Source organism: Cinclus cinclus, chromosome 8, assembly GCF_963662255.1.
Source record: "Cinclus cinclus chromosome 8, bCinCin1.1, whole genome shotgun sequence".
NCBI lineage: Eukaryota > Metazoa > Chordata > Aves > Passeriformes > Cinclidae > Cinclus > Cinclus cinclus.
In genome coordinates this window covers 2,577,625-2,596,681 of record NC_085053.1, presented here as the reverse complement: position 1 = coordinate 2,596,681, position 19,057 = coordinate 2,577,625, and the positions used below count along the sequence as shown (strand labels likewise).

The following is a 19,057-nucleotide window of genomic DNA, read 5'->3' as shown; positions in this document are numbered from 1 at the left end:
AACGGGGTCCTGAACATCATCAATCTCAACTGGGGCTGATGGGGAGCCACCGAACTCCCTGCCAAGCACCCATTGCTGTCCTGCACCCTCCACCCAGCCAGGGTGGTGCCAACAGGACCCCGGGGTGCAGGATCTCCAGGTCTTTGGTGGGGCAGGAATCACATCCTACAGATGGGACACTGGGAGGGCAGCCAGTGCTGGGACAGGTGGAGAAATTTCTTGGCACCGCCGTGGTCTCCCCCATGCTGTGTTTTCCATGCCAGTCTGCCATTGTTTCCTGGGGATTGCGGAAGCTTCCATTTCCATTTCCCTGCCCTACCAGCATTTTTGAGCAACTGAAAGCGAAGGCAAGGAGGGCAGAGAGTTCAGCAAAGAAGGGGAGGAGAGGAGGGTCCCGAGGTGAGCTGTGTGTGCCTGGGTCAGCCCTGCTCCAAAGGGCTTGCTGGGAGGAGACCTGGGCACAACCTAAGGATAGCAGGGCTCCCAAACAAACAAGCTGGCCCCACCTGGGGCAAGGGATTAGGAACCTCAGCACAGCCCTCAGGATTCCTCTCAGCAAACCAACTGTGGCTGGAGGCAGGGATTAAACCCAGTGCTGAGGAATGTGGCTCCTTCCCGCTGCCGAGTCCAAGTTGGCACCGCATCCCCACTCAAGACTCGGCTTACATAATGCAGCTTATGAAAGCAAAATAGCACGGCCATGCCAGCCTTTGGGCAGGCCAGGATGGGAGGAAAGAAAGGGAAAGAAGGACATTCTTTGGCTGAGGTGATGGGCTGCCCCCCCTGCACTGCCACCCAAACCTTGTGCTGTGTCACCAGGGAAGGGAAGGGAGCAGTGAGGGAGAAGGGCCCAGTCTTCCTACAAGAGTGTGAATTTCTGTGGTGGTGGTGTTCAGTCTGGAGTCACAGAATGTGGATTTTCCTCCCCAGTTTACCTCTCCGACCCTGGGTTTCTCCTCAGCCAGGCAAGTTCACATTGAGGTCAACCATGGCAGGTTTTGGGGAGCTAACATGCAAGAAGCACCCGGTCCCAAATCCCATTCCTTCTGAACAGACACCTCCAGAGGCAGCTTGGAGATGCTCTGGCCCACATCATCTCCCACTGGGAAGGGGGCCCCTGGAGACTCATCAGTGTGGAGAGCAGTAGGATTGTGTCTGCCCAGAACACTTCTCCACATGTTCCCACCAGAGATCATGGCACAAAAAGGAGGAACAGTCCCCAAACACCCAGCACTGGCTCAGGGTGGAGTCACAAGGATCAGACTGAGATCACCACTCATGAACCAGGCATTTCACAAGTGACATCTTTAGTCATCCCTCTGTCGCTGATATCCCCCACAACCTGCAGGACCTCAGGAAAAGCAGATCCTACAAATGGACTGACGTCTTTATCGGCAAGCAGAGTCAGGGTACAATTTTCAGGGATGTGCTGTAACTGCAAAAAGGTCATCAGTCCCAACTGGAGAGCCTGGAGAACCCAGGGTGGGTGGAAGAACCCACTCAAGAGCCAGCCCAGGTCTGACTCTGCATCCAGCTGGCTGGGGAAGCCGGGTAGACCTAAAGAGATCTTCCCTTTCAAGAGCTCCCACTTGTTCCCTAAGCAGCTGTCCTCAGTTTAATCAGTAACTGAACAAGTGGGATGAGATCCCGGCTCAGCTGGAGCTGAGTTATGGATGTGTGTGATGGCAGGAGCCCCCTCCCAGATCCACCACCTTGCTCCAAGGGGTCACACAAGAAATTACCACACCTGACCTTTCTCCAGCACCCTTCCAGAGCATGCCCTGGCCTCCTTCACGAGGACAAAGAACCTCCAGCCGCTTCTCCTAAGCTGGAAACCGTATCACTTTTATCTGCTGATGTAGCTCTCAGCCGGGACTCCTCCAGGCCCCACAAGAGAGGAGCTGCTGGAGCTCCAAGTGGTGTTTCAAGAGAGCAAAGCTGCTCTGATAACAGCAGCTTCAAGCCCAGAGGCTCTTGCAGAGCTCTGCAAATCACCCCCTCAACAGTCTGTGCCTGGCTCCCTCCCTGGGCCCATCCCTTCCCATCCTCTGCGAGCGGGACACTCACATGGCATCAACACCCCAGGAAAAGGGGAAAACACAGACTTGGAGATATAAAAACAGCTTCACCCAGCAACAAGAAGTGCCTCTCTTCTCCCCCAGGTAAGGGCATCCCAAAGACAGCTCAGAAAGTCCTGAGCCAGCTAAGGCTAAGGCTGGCTGATTCCATCTCCAGATGTGTTCAGCCAGAGGCTGTGCCGGAGCCTGAAGGCTGACCTGCCAAAAAAAGGTAGTCAAGGAAGATCAAACAGCACTGAAAAACTCCCACAAAATAGTAAGGGAAGTGGGATGTGGATACTGGAGCAGCACCAGGGCACTCTGGGACTGGGAAAGGGTAGGAGAAATCCAAACAGCCACACCTGATGCACCAGGCTCTGCAGAAAGGGAAAATCCCTCGTGTACAGGCAATAACTGGGCTGGCACAGCCTGGCACAAAAGGATGCTTCAAGTGTGATCTTGATTAGCTGATGTGCTCCAGGATGTATTTGAAAGAACCTGTGCCTAATCTTATTTTGATTGCCTTAGAATCCAGCTGTGGGAAAAAGCCTGGCATGTGAGCAGATATATTAATGGGTTAGGGGCAGCCTTGTCTCCTAAGCTGGTGTTTGATTAAAAGGGAGCACAACCAACAGGCACTTCAAAAAGCTGCTGCTATTTTTGTCTGCTTCATTTGGAGCAGTTCCTGATGCTTGGATGTGCCCAGCAAACCCTTTGGGACCAATCCTTGCTATATCATTATTCACATTTTAAGGATGTGTAAGTACAGGGAAAAGGGATTCGCTTCCTCCTGAGAGGCTCAGATCAAAAGTCAGAATGTTTTCTATGAATGCATAAGACATAAATGCAGCTTCTGAGGATTTCAGGCTCAATTTGTAGGAGCTCCACGGTCTTAAGAGGAGTCCTCCCTACCCTACAGAGCTGGGAAATGGTGTTTAGGTAACTACAAAACAGATTCAGCAAGCAGGCTTTAGGCAAAAAGTCAGAAAACAATGTCTAGAGGGAATAACTAATTTTCTCCCCCTTCTAATTCATTATAATATTTCTTTTTCCCACTATACTTTTAATAATGATCTGAAAAGCCATTCCCCAGCACAATGTTGTTCTGACCTTGTTTTCAGCCGGGTAATTGTGCACTGAGTGGATAAATGCTTTCTCAGCTGAGAACAAGAGGAACCATTAAGCATCAAGCTCCTGACCTAAATTTATGTCCAGGGCAGCTGGAGGAGCAAAGGATTGATGCCTGCTCCCCTTATCAGGCTGAGGGACACCCTGTAGATGGCATCTTTCTCTGGGACACCCCAATGGAACAGGGAGATGCTGTTTATCCCAAAGCAACCCAAGGAAGGTGTCCCTGCCCATGGCAAGAAGGTTGGAATGAGGTGATATTTAGGGTCCCTTTCGAGCCAAACCATTCCATGATTCTATGGCAAAAGACAAAACCTGCTGCCCATCAGCTCCTCCTGCCTTGGTGATGCTTAGTGGCCAAAATTGAGCCATGTCCCCTTTTCCCAAATTTTTTATTCTCCAGGAGGAAAGGGTCTCTGGAGAGAGATTGAACTTCAATGATTCAATGTTTGGAAGTACAGGATCTTTAAGAAAAACAAGCCAAAAACCAAATTGTCTCCTTTCCCTCCTTCTGTGCCAATGCCTTTCGAAAAGTTCCCTTAATTCAGGTGTAATCCGATTCTTTCCTCTCTAGCATTTTCTTGGAAGGCTTAAGAAACAGCAGCTGCCCTGCCCCTGAGCCCAAATCAGAACAAATTCCAAGATTTCTGGGCTCCTGAGTTACCCCAAAGCAGCCTGGGTTTGTTTTGGCTGCAGCACCCCAGCTCCCGAGTCCTTGTGGCCATGTCATGAGGGGAGGAAAGAAAAGGTGTTCCCTTTCCCTCTGCTCCAGCCACACCCCACCCCAGCAGGGCACAGGGACAGGGTAATTTTGGCACCGTGCTGAGGAAGGTGCTGCCTTCAAAGTTCCCCAGAAGGGAGATGCAGGAAAACAATTGGTCCACAAAGAACCTGATAGCAGGAATGGCCTCATCAGCCCAGTGGGATGCTCAGGTATAGTTAATCCAGATTTAAAGGTTAAAACATCCTCTCCTGAAGGAAGCACCTCCCGGGGAGCTGGGGAGTGGCACCACAAGTTAGACAAAGGAGCCCGGGAGCAAAGTGACATATTTCTATTGCCTTGGTTATTTTCCCAAATGACTGGGTTTATGCCAAAAGTGGACGAATAGCATTTTCTCATTTCTCTCTCATTTTCTTTCTTAGGGAGAGCGGAAAGGTTCTTCTCCCTTTTAAATTAAGTTTGCCAGAGTTTTGTTTTCTGCAGGATTTCTATATCCTGTGGAACTTGTGAGGAAGAGGCTGGGACATGCACAAACATCTGTACTGACCCCGTAATCCTCACTATGGACACTCACAAGCCCAGCCCTTTTCCCATCTCAGAAGAATCCCATTCAAGCTGGAGCTGGACTATCCCTCCCCACAGAACCAACCACTGCTACAAAATCCCAAAAAAACACACACCAAAAAAGCCCCACAAATTAAAAGCCAATCTACCCACAATCAGAGTCCAAATCCTTTCAAATGAAGGAAGAGTGAAGGCAACACACACACAAAAACAGGCTGCAGAGGTCACATTGAAGGTTTTGTTCTTCTTTTCTTTTTTTATTAAAAAAAAAAAAACCTATTCAGAAGAAGTCCAAATGCAACGGAATATAACTGGCACCATCTAAGATACCCAAGTGTAAAATCCCAGAAGGTTTGAACCCCCCAGCAGGAGCTGGGAGTGCCAGGGCTGGCTGGGAGGGACAGGTGGCCTCTCCCTTCCCTTCTCCTAGCCCCCATCCTGACTGGATGGCAGGCAGCCCGAGAGAGCCAGGACACAACAGTGGCATCAACGGTCTCTGTAAAACCATTCAGCTGGACAAACTAAGAACATTATGAAAAAAAATCTAAAATTTATCTCTTTTTTTCTTTTTTTTTTCTCTTTTTTTAACCTTTATCAAAAGCCCTGCTTTAGTGACATGCTAGCCCTGCTGGACAGGTGACACAGCCACAGCTCTGTCCGGAACGCTGTTGACCAGTCAACTCTTGGTTCAGGACACCTTCCTCCCACTCTGAGTGTGCCACGGCCACCCGAGTTACAGTGACAAATGCTTCTGTGGGCTTCCCGCTCTGGAAACCCCTTCCTGCGAGCTGCACTCCATGCTGGAACAAATCTCATACGAGTCTCCCTCCAAGCTCAACCTCAGTCCCACCTGGAGGCCTCCGACAGCATCCGCAAGAGCCCTGCCCGCTCTGGCCGGATGAGGTGTTGGAACATCATCTCTTCAAGAAAAAAACACTTTCATATATATTTTTTTTTGCTGTTTTTATATTTAAATAGAAAAATACTACTTCACTCTGTGTTATAAGCCAGAGATCGGTTGACTTCCAGTGACAGAAACCAAGAGTTCTCCTCGAAGCTCCTACGCTGAGCTCAATGCCAGAAGATTCCCAGAAACCTCAGAGTGGCCGGAGGGTGACGATGTCCCTGTCATGTCCCCACACACGCACAGCTCCTGTCACCACAGCTCCCATCTTCCCTTCTCCACAGAAAGGCACCAACCTTAGAGAGGCATCAGTCTGCAGAGAGCCAGTAGCTCTTTGGGCTGGCCCCCCCAAATCTGGCTCTGTTTTAAGCCTTCTCCTCTCCTACAGGCTTTCTGCATGTGCAGTCTGTCCCTGGAAGCCACTGGATCCCATCAGATGTACACATGAATTAGACAAAAAAAATAAAACAGTGGTTAAAAGTTCTCTAACACCCCGTCCTCCTCCTGTCATCTGAAGAGTCAACGACAAACAGACATGAATAAAACTAAACCTGCCCTCCTCCCCACCTCAAGACAACAACAGTTACTGAGACACGAAACATGTTATCTTGTACCCTCGGGATTACATCTACAAGGGAAGTTTAGGGGAGCGCGGGGGGAGGCGGCGTCTGCGGGGCGCACTCTCGCTTAGTTCTTGTACTCAAAAGGCTCGTCCCCGGTTTCGTTGAGGAGACACGTGCGGACCAGCGCCTCTGTCACGGCGTAGGGGTCGCAGTTGGCGGAGGGCCGGCGGTCCTCGAAGTAGCCCTTCTTCTCGTGGCCCACGTTGCGCGGGATGCGGATGCTGGCGCCGCGGTTGGCCACGCCGGCCGAGAACTCGTTGATGTTGGACGTCTCGTGGAAGCCCGTCAGGCGCCTGGCATTGTCCAGCCCCCCCTTGGGGTCGTAGGCACGGATGTGGTACTGGTGGCGCTTGCTCAGCTTCTCGATGGCCTCCTCGATGTGCCTGCAGAGGGAGGGAGGGACAGGGGATGGCACAGTGAGGGATGGGACGAGCTGAACCCCTCCGGAGCGTCGCATCAAAGCGACAACGAGACTGATCGCTGTCCCCGAGCCACTCCGCGATGATGCCTTGTGCCCCATGACCCACTCGGCTGTTCATCCCAACACGGGGTGTCTCTCCACTCCTGTTGCTGAGACCCAGGATAAGCGTCCTCATGGCCAAATGCCACAGGCTCCCTAAGGAGTGACACCACCAGTTAAACTTCCCGCTTCTACCTGCTCTCAGAGGGGAGAGCTCTCAACACTGGAGTTTCTATTCATGAGGCTCACAGAGTCACGGGCTGTTCTGTTATCTCAGGGCAACACTAAGACTGAGAAAGAAAACAGAGCTGCCAGCATGGATCCCTCCACACAGCTCCAGTGACACATGGCCCCTGACTGCACTCAGTACAACAGTCCCATGCAGAAACTCACGGTCTGCATTTTTAGGAAGTTTGTCTTTAATAAAACATGGCAGCCCTGCCCAGATGGAGCAAATGCTCTCTCTCTTTCATCATGGCTATAAAAACATAATTTAAAAATCCCTGTTCTGAGTTTGTTTGTTTGTTCCCAGCGCTGAGAGGTCAGGAGCTGGAAAGGCTGTTAGGGATAGCTGCATCCTGTACTTCCACCGGCACTGGTGGAACTGTACTGCTGGCTGAATTGCCCACCAAGTACCAAGATGGGAATGTATTATTATGAAAATACATATTAAGAAAAAAAAAAGAAACAAGATCAGAATGTATCATTATAAAAAAATACATATTAAGAAAAAAAGAAACCACAAAAACAAAACAGGCAAGAAAACCCCATCCAGAAGATTCAGATGTTACGCCAAGCACCAAACTCCCGTGTCATCCAAAGTGCTGCAAAATCCTGCTGCCCAGTAAACAACCCAAACACTTACTTGAGACCTCCTTCTTCCCTCATGCTCTTGGTGCTGAAGTTGGTGTGGCAGCCAGCACCGTTCCAGTTCCCAGGGATGGGTTTGGGATCGAAGGACACCACGACCCCAAAGTCCTCGCACACCCGGTGCAGGATGAAGCGTGCGATCCAGAGGTGATCCCCCATCTCAATCCCTTCGCATGGTCCCACCTGGAACTCCCACTGCAAGGAGGAGGCGTAAGGGGCTCAGTGGGGTGGAGACAGGCACCTCCCACCCCCTGATGCTGGGCACAGCCACCCAGCTCGAAGCAGGCAGACACAGCTCCCGCTGCCTGGGGTTTTTCCACGCCGCTCTCTCGCTCCATGAGGAGTCTCTAGAATGATTTACCTGGGCTGGCATCACCTCTGCGTTGGTTCCTCCAATTTTCACGCCGGCATAAAGGCACGCTCGGTAGTGGGCCTCCACGATGTCCCTGCCATAGGCTTTGTCTGCCCCCACACCGCAGTAATATGGACCTGCAACAGCACAGGGGAACATCAGCAACCACAGGGAAAAACGCTGACCTTCAGTGGGGACCCAGCATGCACAGAGAACTCTTCAGAAGCCCCAAAAACTGTTTTTCATGGAAGAACTAGCAGGGTAGAACAGTGACCGAGAGCAAGTTCCCCCTGAGTTTAAATCTCCCGCCGAGTTTTAAGTTCCCTGTGGACCAACAAACCAAGCAGAAAATTTGGACGTGGCCAATCCCCTCCTCAGCCTTTCTACAACAAATTTAATCTTGTGGTCAGTTTTTTGCCAATATCCCGCTTTCTACTGTCCGCCTTCAGTTCTAGGAACACCTTGGATCCCTCAGCTCGCCTGAAGCTGTGCCACACAGATTTCAGTTCCAACACTCCTGACTTGGTCCAGGCTCCTGCAAGATTACCTTGGGGTCCAGGGAAGCCATTGGAAGGCCAGCCAAATGGATGTCCATCTGTCCCCAGGAGAGTGTACTCCTGCTCCATCCCAAACCAGGGGTGCTGGTTGGACACCATGTCCATAATCCTCCTGCAGGTGTGCCGGAGATTTGACTCTGGAACGGAAAAGCGACACAAGGCTCATGAGCACCTCCACTCCCCATTTCCACTTATTTTACAGTTTGAGTCCCAGCAGCGTCGAAGAGTCCCAAGCCCAGCCCTTTGTCCATCACCAGCACTTTGTTTGCCCTCTGCTTTCAAGGCAGGGGTTATTTCTGTGTCATGCTAAGGGCACAGACAGCACTTGGGCAGGTCTCCTATTTCCCTTCCTGGGAACACCACCTCCACCAGGAGAAGGGAGAAGGTCCTTGCATTCACCTGCAGACTGGCGGTTGTATTTGAAGACCTCACAGAGAACGAGTTTATTGGGGTCCTTGCGGAAAGGGTCCCGAAACATGGCAGCAGGTCGCAGGTACATGTCACTGTTGGAGCCTTCGGACTGGTAGGTGCTGGAGCCATCGAAATTCCACTCAGGGAGATCTGGAGCAAAGAGAGGAACCAGCCACAGTGACCCAGGGCCCCTGGTCCCCAGGATGGGCTCCCTGACACCCTCCAGTATGACAGGGGTGAAGATGCTCATAGAGAGTAGTTTAGTCCCAGCTCAGCTGATTTTGTTCCAAGTGGGGGAAGCAAAAAAAAAAAAAAAAAAAAAAAAAAAACACAAAATCACCCAAAACAAACAAAAAAACCCACAGGAGTGCAACTCCCCAGCCACCCTGGGAAATAACAAGTTGCTGGGCTGCTGGCCAAGCCTGAGTGAACAGAGTAGCACTGAGGACATTTCTCATGTCACAACAACCACAGGGAAGAGCAAAGCACCCGGTCCCCTCGGCTGGGAGAGGGCAGACCATGAGCCATCTTCCAGCTGTGGGAGTCAGGGGAGCCATGGAATGCCCTCCATCATGCTACAAGGCCTGAGGAAGGTGAGAAGGCAAATCACAGAGAGGTGGAATCTCATATGGAAGGGGAGGGTGGCCCCTTGCCCACCCCTCCATCCTGAGCACTGCCCTCCAGGTCAAAGCCCAGAACTCCACCCGGGCAATGGTATCTCCTCCATATCCCAGGAGGAAAGAGGGAGGATGGGAAGCACAAAGATTTCAAAGGACTCGTGCCAACCACTCCCTCAAAGGGAAAAGGGAAAGGAGAGAAGGGAAAAGAAAAAAAAAAAAAAAAAGGAAAGGAAATAAAAGAAAAAAGATAATTCTGCTCAGTCACACACAGTATTTTCATTTCATAACTGTCTCCAGCCAGCTCCATGGCAACCTGGGGAAAATCCTAATGCTATTATTGTGTAAGCTGGGACTGTTTGTTCTGAGGGACACAAGCTCTTAATTACACCGGATAGCTCCATTCTTTCCCCTGCACTTTCTTCTGCCAAACTACTTCCGGCCAAAACGAGTACTGGAAAGTCAATGGGCAGCCGAGCCCCTGCCAACAGCCCCCAGCCCCTGCCAACAGCCCCTCCATGGCAGGGCCAGCACCAAGGATGGGCTCCCAGCCCCGGGCATCTCCCTGAAACTCCACATCTGGAGGGCTGGGAACGTTGCCCTGTGGTGTCTGGGGAAAGAGGTAACTGGAAGGGCACAAGAAGGGATGTCTTCCCTAAAAACCATCCTTCTGCCACGGGAAGAGAGAAGTGGCATCCTTCCTCCACCCGGTGAGGGGCCACGAGTGCTGCACCTGCCCTCTCACCTTCCAGGCTCTTGGGCTCGTGGTCCAGCGTGCGGGTTTTGCAGCGGAGGTGCTCCCCCGTGCCGTCGATCCAGATGTACATGGCCTGGACCTTCTCCCCCTGCGGCAGCTTCATGTACATGTGCTTGATGGCTTTGCTCAGGTGGGAGCTCGCTGAGGTGGCCATGGCTGCAGTCCTGACGAGGGGGTTCCTGCAGGGGGAAAGCACAAACAGCCCCGAGTGTGAGCCTTTTCCTGGATTCCCACATTCTTCAGTACTCCCCCCCTCCCTTCCAAAAGGCCAGGGAGGAGCACGAGACAGCTCGGCCACAGGGCTGGCTGCCATCTCCAGCGGTTCCCTGTCATTCCTCAGGGAGAACACACAGCAGCTCAGGCAGATGCCGGCAGCCAGGAAAGCCCTGCTCCAGAAACCCTTCAAAAGAGTCCCACTAATACCCAAACTCCTGCTAATAAACCAGAGCAACAGACTTCCAAAGGGCTCCTTAGCCCCACGTGAACTTTTCACCCCCACACTCTGCTCCAAAGCAAGGCTAATGCAAGGAGAGCTTAGCTGGGGCTTTCTTAATAAATCTGTATCATCGAGGAGGGCTTTTCTGCCCCAGCTGCCTCCTCAGCCCGGCTGAGGTTATCCAAGCCCGGCCCCAGGGCAGCAGGAAAAGCAACAGGCAGCACACTGAGCCCTGAGCACCCCAGGCAGCGAAGGGGAGGCGGGATGGGCCGGGATGGAGCGGCTCTAGAACCAGTGGGTGGGAGCCGCAGCATCCCCAGAGCCCTGGGAGCCGGGCTCCCAGCGCCAGCCAGCCCACTCGTGTCCGACCCACAGCAGCGGGCTCCACGCGTGTTTTCCAAGGAGCTTGGAAATGCCAACCGTTTGGAAATGCGGACTGATTTGGGAAATCGCTCCAACGTGCCGTTCGTCTGCGGAGGGGGCTCGGGATGAGCCGTCCCCAACCCATCCCGCTGCGGCTCCCGCTGCCCTGCCAGAAGCATCCCTCCCCAACGCGAGCATCTCCTGGCAGCGAGGGAGTCCCCGCGCTGCAGGAAGCAGCTGAAGAGCCTCGTGGGGGCAAAAAAAAACCCAAAAAACAAAAAACAAAAAAAAAACCAAACCAAAACCAAAAACACCCACAAAAACTGCGAAGGAAATGTTTTCAACAGAAAACTCAAGCTGCCACTTCCTCCAACCCCCCCCCCACCCCCCATCCTCCCCTTCCCCCAAAGGAGGAATTTTCCCTTGGAAGGTCTGGGGAGGGTTGGGGGGGGGGGGGGGGCTGCCTCCCCTGCCCTGCCATCCCCGTGGGACTGCGGCGGCGGCACCCCCCTGTCCCCGTGTCCCCCCGGGCCGGTACCTGGGCTCGGCGGCTGCGGGCGGGCGCGGGGCTCCCACGCTCGGCTCCCGGGGCCGCGCCCGCCGCCCCTTTATGGCGGAGCAGCGCCGGCCCCGCCGCACGGATTGGGCAGCGGGGCGGGACGGGGGGGACCGGGAGGGGGGACAGGGCCACCACCCCGCCTCCCTCCTCCTCCTCTTCCTCCTCCTCCTCCTCCGCTCCGGCGGCATCGCGGCCCGGCTGCCCCCGGCAAAGGGGGGAGCGCCGCCGCTTGCCCCGCACTGGGTTGGAGGGGATGGGTGGGTGCGGAAAACTGAGGGAAGAGGAGGTAGAATACTCAGGAGTGTTTGAGTGGGTTTTGGGTCTTTTTAACAACGCTCCCGACCGGAAAAACAAGCCCTGGTCGCTGGGCAGGCGGGAGCGGGTCCAGCGCTTTCCTCAGCGTTTACATTAGCGGCTGCCTTGGCACGGCTCGCAGGGATGGAAACCGGCCGTCCCGGGACAACGGGGGGAGACAGGGAGGAGGGGAACCCGAGCCCCGGGCACAGGGTGTCCACTCTTGGGAGGGGGACAAGAGCCTCTGTGCCCCCCTTCTCCTCTTTGGAGCAGGTCACAGCCTCCAGCACCTGGATTTGCAGAGCCTCGCTGCCGGGTGCAGGATCGCTCACTGTCATTCGAGGGAGGAGAAATCCCCCAGCCCCACCATGGGAGCACCCACTCGGCACCCAGTAAACCACAGGCAGTGCCTAGTATTTTTCCACCCCACCTGGTCGCTTGTCCTATCTCCTGCAACTCCGTGCCACTCCCAGCCCGGATCCAAGGGGCAGGAGAGCCACGCCAGCAGGAGCAGACGGAGCTGCCACCCGTGTGTGTGCACACGCTGAGGGCACACGCAGGTCCCAGCAGAGCACACGCCACCCACACGCCTGCCACGGAGCCACAGGATCCGGCTCTGCCCCGTGCCAGTCTCGGGGAGATGGCACCGAAACTGCTGTTCCTCGAGGACCTGGAGCCTCCTGGCCATCACAGCCACCCCACTGCGGACACAGCCGCTGTACAGCCAGAATCCAGAGGGAAAATGGCCAGGGAGAGCCGGATCCTCAGGCGGGAGGAGGTGGAAGCGCCGGCCAAAACCACGCTTTGATTTATCGCCCATCTCAAGAGCCAGATCCCCACCCTCCCTGCGGGGACAGTTCGGCTCAATCCTCACTACCACCTTGGAGCAGTCATCAGTGTGTGGCAATTCCCCTAGCCTCTCCAGAACAAGGTGAAATTCAGGTGCTTTTCTCCTCCTGGAATTGCTTGGGCAAGGCAGAGCCACGGAGCATTGCAACAGCCTCCCCTCAGCACCCCAGAAAGTGCCTCCTGCCAGCACCCCAGTTCCTGCACCCCGTGCACAGAGAAATGGTTCCAATACACAAAGAAACGTGCTGTTTTACCCACGGAAATGAGCTCAGGAATTCACGTTCAGCCCAAGTTCAGCTGTGGTCACCCAAATCTAACAGCTCAGCTGGAGCAAAAGGAAGCAGAGCAGGAGCTGGTGCCCAAAATAGCTCCCATAAAGGGGAGCTGTCAAGCCACAGGCAACGTAAAGCAGCGTCCAGCCCTCTTCCCTAGGTTTGTTGAGTGTTTCTATAATCGGGACACTGAGAGCTCCGATAGCTCCGAATTCTTGGAATTACGCCTGCTACCTGCTAATTTCCCAGTAGCTTTGTCCACCTTTGGCTGCCAACAAGCCCAGATGTTTACGAGTGGAAGCCCCTGGGCAGCGCAAGCCTCGGGGCTGGGTAGCTCCAACCAACCCTGAAAGCGAGCGGGGAGCAAAGGCAGCTTGGCAATGTAAAGATCATCTCTCCATCCCAAAAATCAGCAAAGCCCAGCCTGGGAGGGACCCCCAGGGTGGGCAAGGCTGGGGTGGGAGGATGGAGCTGCCGGCCGCGGCAGGGTTTGGTGGCTGGCTCATGCCCAAGCCCCTGTGCTCGCCCGGCACAAGTTGTTTACGAGCCAGCGCAGAAGCCGCAGCCGCGGACCCAGCGCCCTCTCCCGGGAAGCGCTCCCGTGCCTCCTCGCTGGGCTCACTCAGCTTGTTTACTGCCTGCCTTCCTTCCCCTCCTCCTCTTCCAGCCTGGCTTTTGTTTCTTCTTCTTTTTTTTTTTTTTTTTTTTTTTGGGGGGGGGGTGGGGAGTGGGGTGGCGGGGAGAAGCCTGCTCAGGCTGTGCTTTGGCCCAGCTGCGTGCTCCAGCTCCCCTCGGTGTCGTCAACAAAACCCTCCTCGGGGAGCTGGGGAGGGCTCGGTGCCAACAGGTGACACGACCCATGGGTGGATTGAAATCCGCCTTCGCAGGGCCATGCGTGCAGCCAGAGGGTCAGACAACGTCCCCTTCCAGGGGCAAGTCCCAACTGGCACAAGTTTTTCCTTCTTCCTCCTATTAATTCATGGGAACACCTTTATTGGCCGGGCCCAGCACTTCCCGCCAGCACAGTTTGATATCCTGAGAGAAGTGCCAAAGTTGGGAAGTGGCTGGTGAGTTATGAGGGTTGGGCAGGCTGGACTTTGCAGCCTCCTGCTTCCAAGGCAGCTGGGCAAACCCTCAGGGACAGGGCACAGCCGGCTTCCTGCGCTATCCAGGGAAGGTTTGGGCACCAGGATGAGTTTCTCTCAGGTAGCATGAGACTTTCCTGCCCTTTTCCAACTCCAGCCAGCAGCCAGTAAAGAATCAAGGCTTCCCTCTCCACTGTGCCTTGCCGGGGCTGCTGTGACCCATCCCTTGTCTGTGCGTCCCCCTCCATCCCTGTCCTCCATTTGGGGATGCCTTAAAATTCAGAAATGTCACAACATTGTGGGGGCAGGGGGGTGGGTGGGAAGAGGAGGGTCACAACTTGAGGGTTAAATAGACAGGATTTGAAATTTCCCTGTGGCTCAGGCCCTGGGGCAGGTGGCTGATGGCTTTGCTCCTGCAGTGCTGGGACTTTCCCAGCACCTTGGGGCCATCTCCAAGGGTGGACCCTCACCACAGATCCTGGGATCTCAAGCCCAACAGATTGTAGACCTGGACTACTAAGCCCAGGTACTCACTGGTTTTCCACTGGAACTAAAGAAAACTCTGAAGTAGGAAGGAATGTTGTTTTGGGGGTTTTTTGTTGTTTTTTTTTTTCTTTTTTTTTCAATGGAGATGTCACACAGAGAGGAGGAATTGCTCATTTTGTTGTGATGGTTAGGTCCCAGGAGGAGGCTGGACACACCCAAAATGCCCCAGCCTCCAGCAGTGGCACAGCTGGGAGGGAAGAGGGATGGGCATAACATCATGGAATCACAGAATGCTTTGGTTTGGCTTGGAAGGGACCTGAAGGTCATCAAGTCCAACCCCCTGCAATGAGCAGGAACATCTTCAGCATCCCTCCTCTCCCCATGCTCAACAGTCAAGACATTCCTAAACTGAGCTATACCACTTTCAAACTCATCCAGGGAAGTGCTTTGGGCTGGGAGGTCCTGCACGAGGAACTGAACTGCACCCCAGTGACATCAGCCACGGGTTGGCTGTCCTGACGTTGCATCACCTCCACCTCCACCCCTGGGCACAGCTGCCTCTGCTTGGACCCATGACGGCAGCTCCTGGTGGTCTCCCGAGGTGCTCCCAGACCGGGACACCTTCAGATGCAGCGTGTTTCACCCACGACTAGCAACAGGAAGGCCGGAAATTTCCACCAAACACCTGGGCAAGCGCTTAGTTCAGAATGACCGAGGACAGGGAGCTCGCCGTGGGGTGGGGGGGATGAGTGCCCCGGGGGGACTGACCTTGTGCAAGCAGCAGTGGCCGACCGGTCTCCCCCGGAGCGCCGCAGAAGGCTGACGAAACCCCCCGAGGCAGGCAGGCAGTAGCTGCTGGCCCTGGCTGTGAGCAAACATTGCACACTCCGCAGCAGGCCCATGCTCCCTTTGAAGATGCTGCCAGGGTCAAGGGTGGCCGTGGGCTGGTGGCCAGAGGGCTTTCAGCTTTCCAGAGCAGGTCACCTGAGCTGCACTAAAGGGCGGTTTAGGAAAGTAAATTAATAAAGTGCAAACACGCAGAGGGGCACGCAGAGTGGGAAAAAAGAGCACCAGATCCCTCCCCATTCAGCTCCCCAGGATGCACAGAGGGAACAGGGACCTTGGGGCATGGCCCCCAGGAGGGCACAGGTGCTGCCACCTCCCTCCCCACCCCTTTCTGAGCCACCTGGGTGCCCGTCCCCGTGCCCACCGCCCTCCTCTCCACCCCTCCCGGGAACCCATGGCATTGCTCCGTGCCCCAGCAGTCCCTTGCCCAGATCCAGCGGCATTCCCGGCAGGCAGCCCCTACCTGCTGCTCCGCAGACCGGGGTCCAAGCGCCTTCCCCGAGCACGTGCTCGCCTTCAACAGCGGCCCAAGGGGAAGCTGGAAGATGAGAACGTCAGGGGCAGGCGGGATTTGAGACCTAGAAATTGCTTGGCTCAGTTCGTTCTGTACAAGGGTGGAGAATATCCCAGGGAGCGCTCAGCACATGCCTTTCCCCTCACTTGGAAATCGGTCACACTGTGCATTGGCAGGGTTGTTTTTGTTGGGATATTTTTTCCCCCCATTTTCTTTTTTTATTGTTCACACTGTTAGAAGCACTCCCGGCAGGGTTGGGACTGTGTTAGCTGTGGCTGGCACACGAATTTCAGCCTGACACACCTCACAGCTCCGTAAGTGAGAGTACAGAAATCCTCAAACCGCAGCCTAAGTGGATTAAGTGGTGAATCCGGGCCTGACATTGTAAATTATAAAAGGTGACAGCAAAGTGCCGCTGCCCACGTCCCTCCCTTGTGGCTGAATTAGGTCCCTGTCCTGCCACAGCACATACTTAACCCGGGCTGCTAAAGTCAACAGCCCCAGAGGCTTGGATAAGGTTACACCAGTGGTTCTGCTTCAGCTGGAGGGGAGACAAGTGAAGGCAGAGCCTGCCACAGGGGCTGTCAAGTATAAGGGACAGAGCCCAGCCTGCCTGGACAGTCCCAAGCAAGGAAACCACAGACAGATGTCAACAGGCTCAAAAACACTCCTGAAGGAAGCGGTGTCCTTGCTGAGCAAACAGATCTCGTGCACTCAGGAGACTGAGCATGGAAATCGCATGTGAAAAATAATTGTAATATGTTCAAGAAAGGAATTAATATTTAAGGCTGAACTGGAATTCCTCAGGCCTTGGGCAACTCCAGTTTTAAAGGCACTGTGGGCATAATGTCCTATAAAATATTTGCATGAAAACAGGATGTGGCTATACAGGGGAAAAAAAATCTCAAGTCTTCCCCCAAAAGCTCATGGTGGAGATATAATACTTATGCTAGAGGGGAGAGCAGGTTTGTGCACTCAAGCTGGGGTCTCCCAGATTTCTGGGTGTCCAGACCATCACCCAGAATCAGAAGCAATGCTGTGACATTCGGGGTATGTGGGAAACAACCCCCACCCTCCTGATGGCACCAAAAGGGACAGGCTGGGCTACTGGGGGAGGCTGTGAGTGGCCAGTGACCATAGGCAGTGAGGCTGACGTGTTCGGGCAGCCTTGGACTTTGCCACCATGGGGAGCAGTGCCAGCTGATGTTGGGCAAGGAGAAAAATGCCAGCCCCATCCCCTCTGCCACCCTGGGAACGTGAGGCTCTGCCACTCGTCACCTCAGGGCTGCCAGGGGAGGGCTGCTCCCCGTGCCAGGGACAGGGGACATGGGTGATTCAGGCTGGGGCAGAGGGGGAGTGAAACACTCCTGACGTGTTTGATGTTGCAACCCTGCCTTTATCTTTTTATGGAGTCCAGCCACTCCGAGCTTCCTTCTAAATGTGGGTTGTGCTCATGTGTCTACCTCTTTTTTTTCAAACCTTTTTTGGTTTTTCCTAAATAGCCACCCAGCTCACGTGAGCTCCTCTTTTGAGGAGGAGACCATGTGCCCTGGGAAAACCTGGGAAGCTGCAGCTGGGCTGAGGAGAGCTCCATCCTGCCAGACCTCTTGGGGTCTCCTCTTGGGGAGAAACTCTGTGGAAATGGCCCTGCGCCCTCTCACAGTGACCATGCTGGCCAATTCCTGCTCCCAACTTTAGTTTTTTCCTGGCAGAATCCATCACAGTCCCACTGAGGTCAGTCCAGAGCTGAATGAGCACCCAAGGAGCCACCCCAGCCTCTGAGCATCCTACTGGGCATCTGCTCAGTTGCTGTCTGGAAAATATGGGGGGTTTTGTGGTTTTGTTTTTATTTTTAAGTTTTGACCTTTCTCTGAGGACTTTTGAGTCTTTAGGTGTGAGACAACCACCACTCCAGCTCATTCCTAACCGCCTCCCCCCTCCCATCTCGTGGACTCAGCACCATAAATCTTTATGGATCCATGACCGGAGCTACTCCTCCCCAGGGTTTTCCATAACTCCTTCCCCCAGCTCCGCCTGGCCCTACTGGGATGAGCGGGTGTTTTGCTCGCAGCTGCCCCTTCCCCAGGTCAGTTTGGGTTTTGGCACAGTGGCCAGCCCATGTGGCGGGGCTGTGGCCGAGGGAAGGTGAGCGAACATCCCCGAGAGGCTGTGCCGGTGGGCCAGCGCTGTCCCCCGGGTCCCCAGCGCCATCCCCACAGTCGGTTCGGAGCTGTCCCCGTGTCGCTGGCGCTGTCACAAGCCGCTCGCTGAGACGCAGAGCCCTGCTGCTGCCGGGAGCAGCTTCGCATTCCTGATTTGACAGCGCCACCTCGTGAGGTGTCCCCGCTCCTGGGGACACTGTGGGACACTGTGGGACACTGTGGGACACTGTGGGACACTGTCCTGCCCCTCGGCTGCCCCCGGCTCTGGCACCACGGCGTTACAAAGAGCAGGATCAAATACCCACCTGGCGAGCAGATTCCTCCTCCTGCCAGGGAACACAGGTCACTCCTGCTGCAGGACGCGTTCCTTCTTTTTCTCCTCCGTCTCCTTCTCCTCTTCCAACTGGAGGGTCTCTAAGGTTGGGTTTTGGCCCCAGATCTGATGAAGAAAGACGGCTGATAAGAAATCAGTGGGCTTGGTCTGTTTGGGGAGGACACAGTGGGGTCTCCTGTGAAATTCCCATCCCAGGCTGAGCAGATGGACTGACAGTGACCACCCCCAGCCCTGAGGTGCCACCAGGAACCCCATTTGAAGGCAACAAGTTTGCCCCAGCAGGGAGAGGGGAAGGATTTCACTTCAGGGCTGCCCAAGAGTTCTGCAGGGCTGGTGATTTAAAAAGTGACATTTCACAGAATCACAGGATGGGGTGAGGTCAGAAGGGACCACCTGGTCCAACATCTCAGCTCAAGCTGGGTCCCCTGAGCTCAGTAATGAGGATTGTGCCCAGATGATTCTCTAATATCTCCAGGAAGAGAGGCTCCACGACCTCTCAGGGCAACCTGTTCCAGTGCTCAGTCACCATCACAGTAAAGAGGTTTGTCCTCATGTTCAGGTGGGAATTCCTCTGTTCCAATTTCTGCTCATGCCATTGCTTGGCACCACCGAGAAGAGCCTGGCTTCCATCCTCCGGACATCCCCTCTTCAGGAATATACAGACACTGATCAGATCCTCTCTCAGTATTCTCTTCTACAGGCTAAGCAGGCCTGGAGGGAGCTGCTGAGAGCCCTGTGGTGCCTGAGAGCCCTGCAGCCCCCCCAGGGGTCACCAAAACAAGTGTGTCACAATCAGGGTGGCACTTTGGAACACAGCACCGGAACTCTGCACCATC

The 19,057-nt window shown here is 54.6% G+C and overlaps 1 protein-coding gene across 1 annotated transcript; it reads right to left on the bottom strand.

Moving 5' to 3' along the window:
* Nucleotides 1-4,766: 4,766 nt before the first annotated feature.
* GLUL (glutamate-ammonia ligase) lies at nt 4,767-11,390 on the bottom strand. Its single transcript, XM_062497653.1, has 7 exons — nt 11,359-11,390; nt 10,010-10,200; nt 8,636-8,797; nt 8,227-8,373; nt 7,689-7,816; nt 7,323-7,522; nt 4,767-6,380 (listed from the first exon to the last, which is right to left on the bottom strand). The coding sequence occupies exons 2-7, from the start codon at nt 10,173-10,175 to the stop codon at nt 6,062-6,064; spliced, it is 1,122 nt and encodes a 373-aa protein (XP_062353637.1). The 5' UTR covers nt 10,176-10,200; nt 11,359-11,390; the 3' UTR covers nt 4,767-6,061.
* Between the last annotated feature and the right edge of the window lie 7,667 nt (nt 11,391-19,057).

Excerpts from the sequence above, each read along its gene's own strand:
- GLUL (XM_062497653.1), bottom strand. The coding sequence starts at position 10,175 with ATGGCCACCTCAGCGAGCTCCCACCTGAGCAAAGCCATCAAGCACATG. Across the intron at positions 7,817-8,226 it reads TGGCTTCCCTGGACCCCAAG|GTCCATATTACTGCGGTGTG; the intron begins GTAATCTTGCAG and ends GTGCTGTTGCAG. Across the intron at positions 6,381-7,322 it reads AGGGAAGAAGGAGGTCTCAA|GCACATCGAGGAGGCCATCG; the intron begins GTAAGTGTTTGG and ends CTCCCTCTGCAG.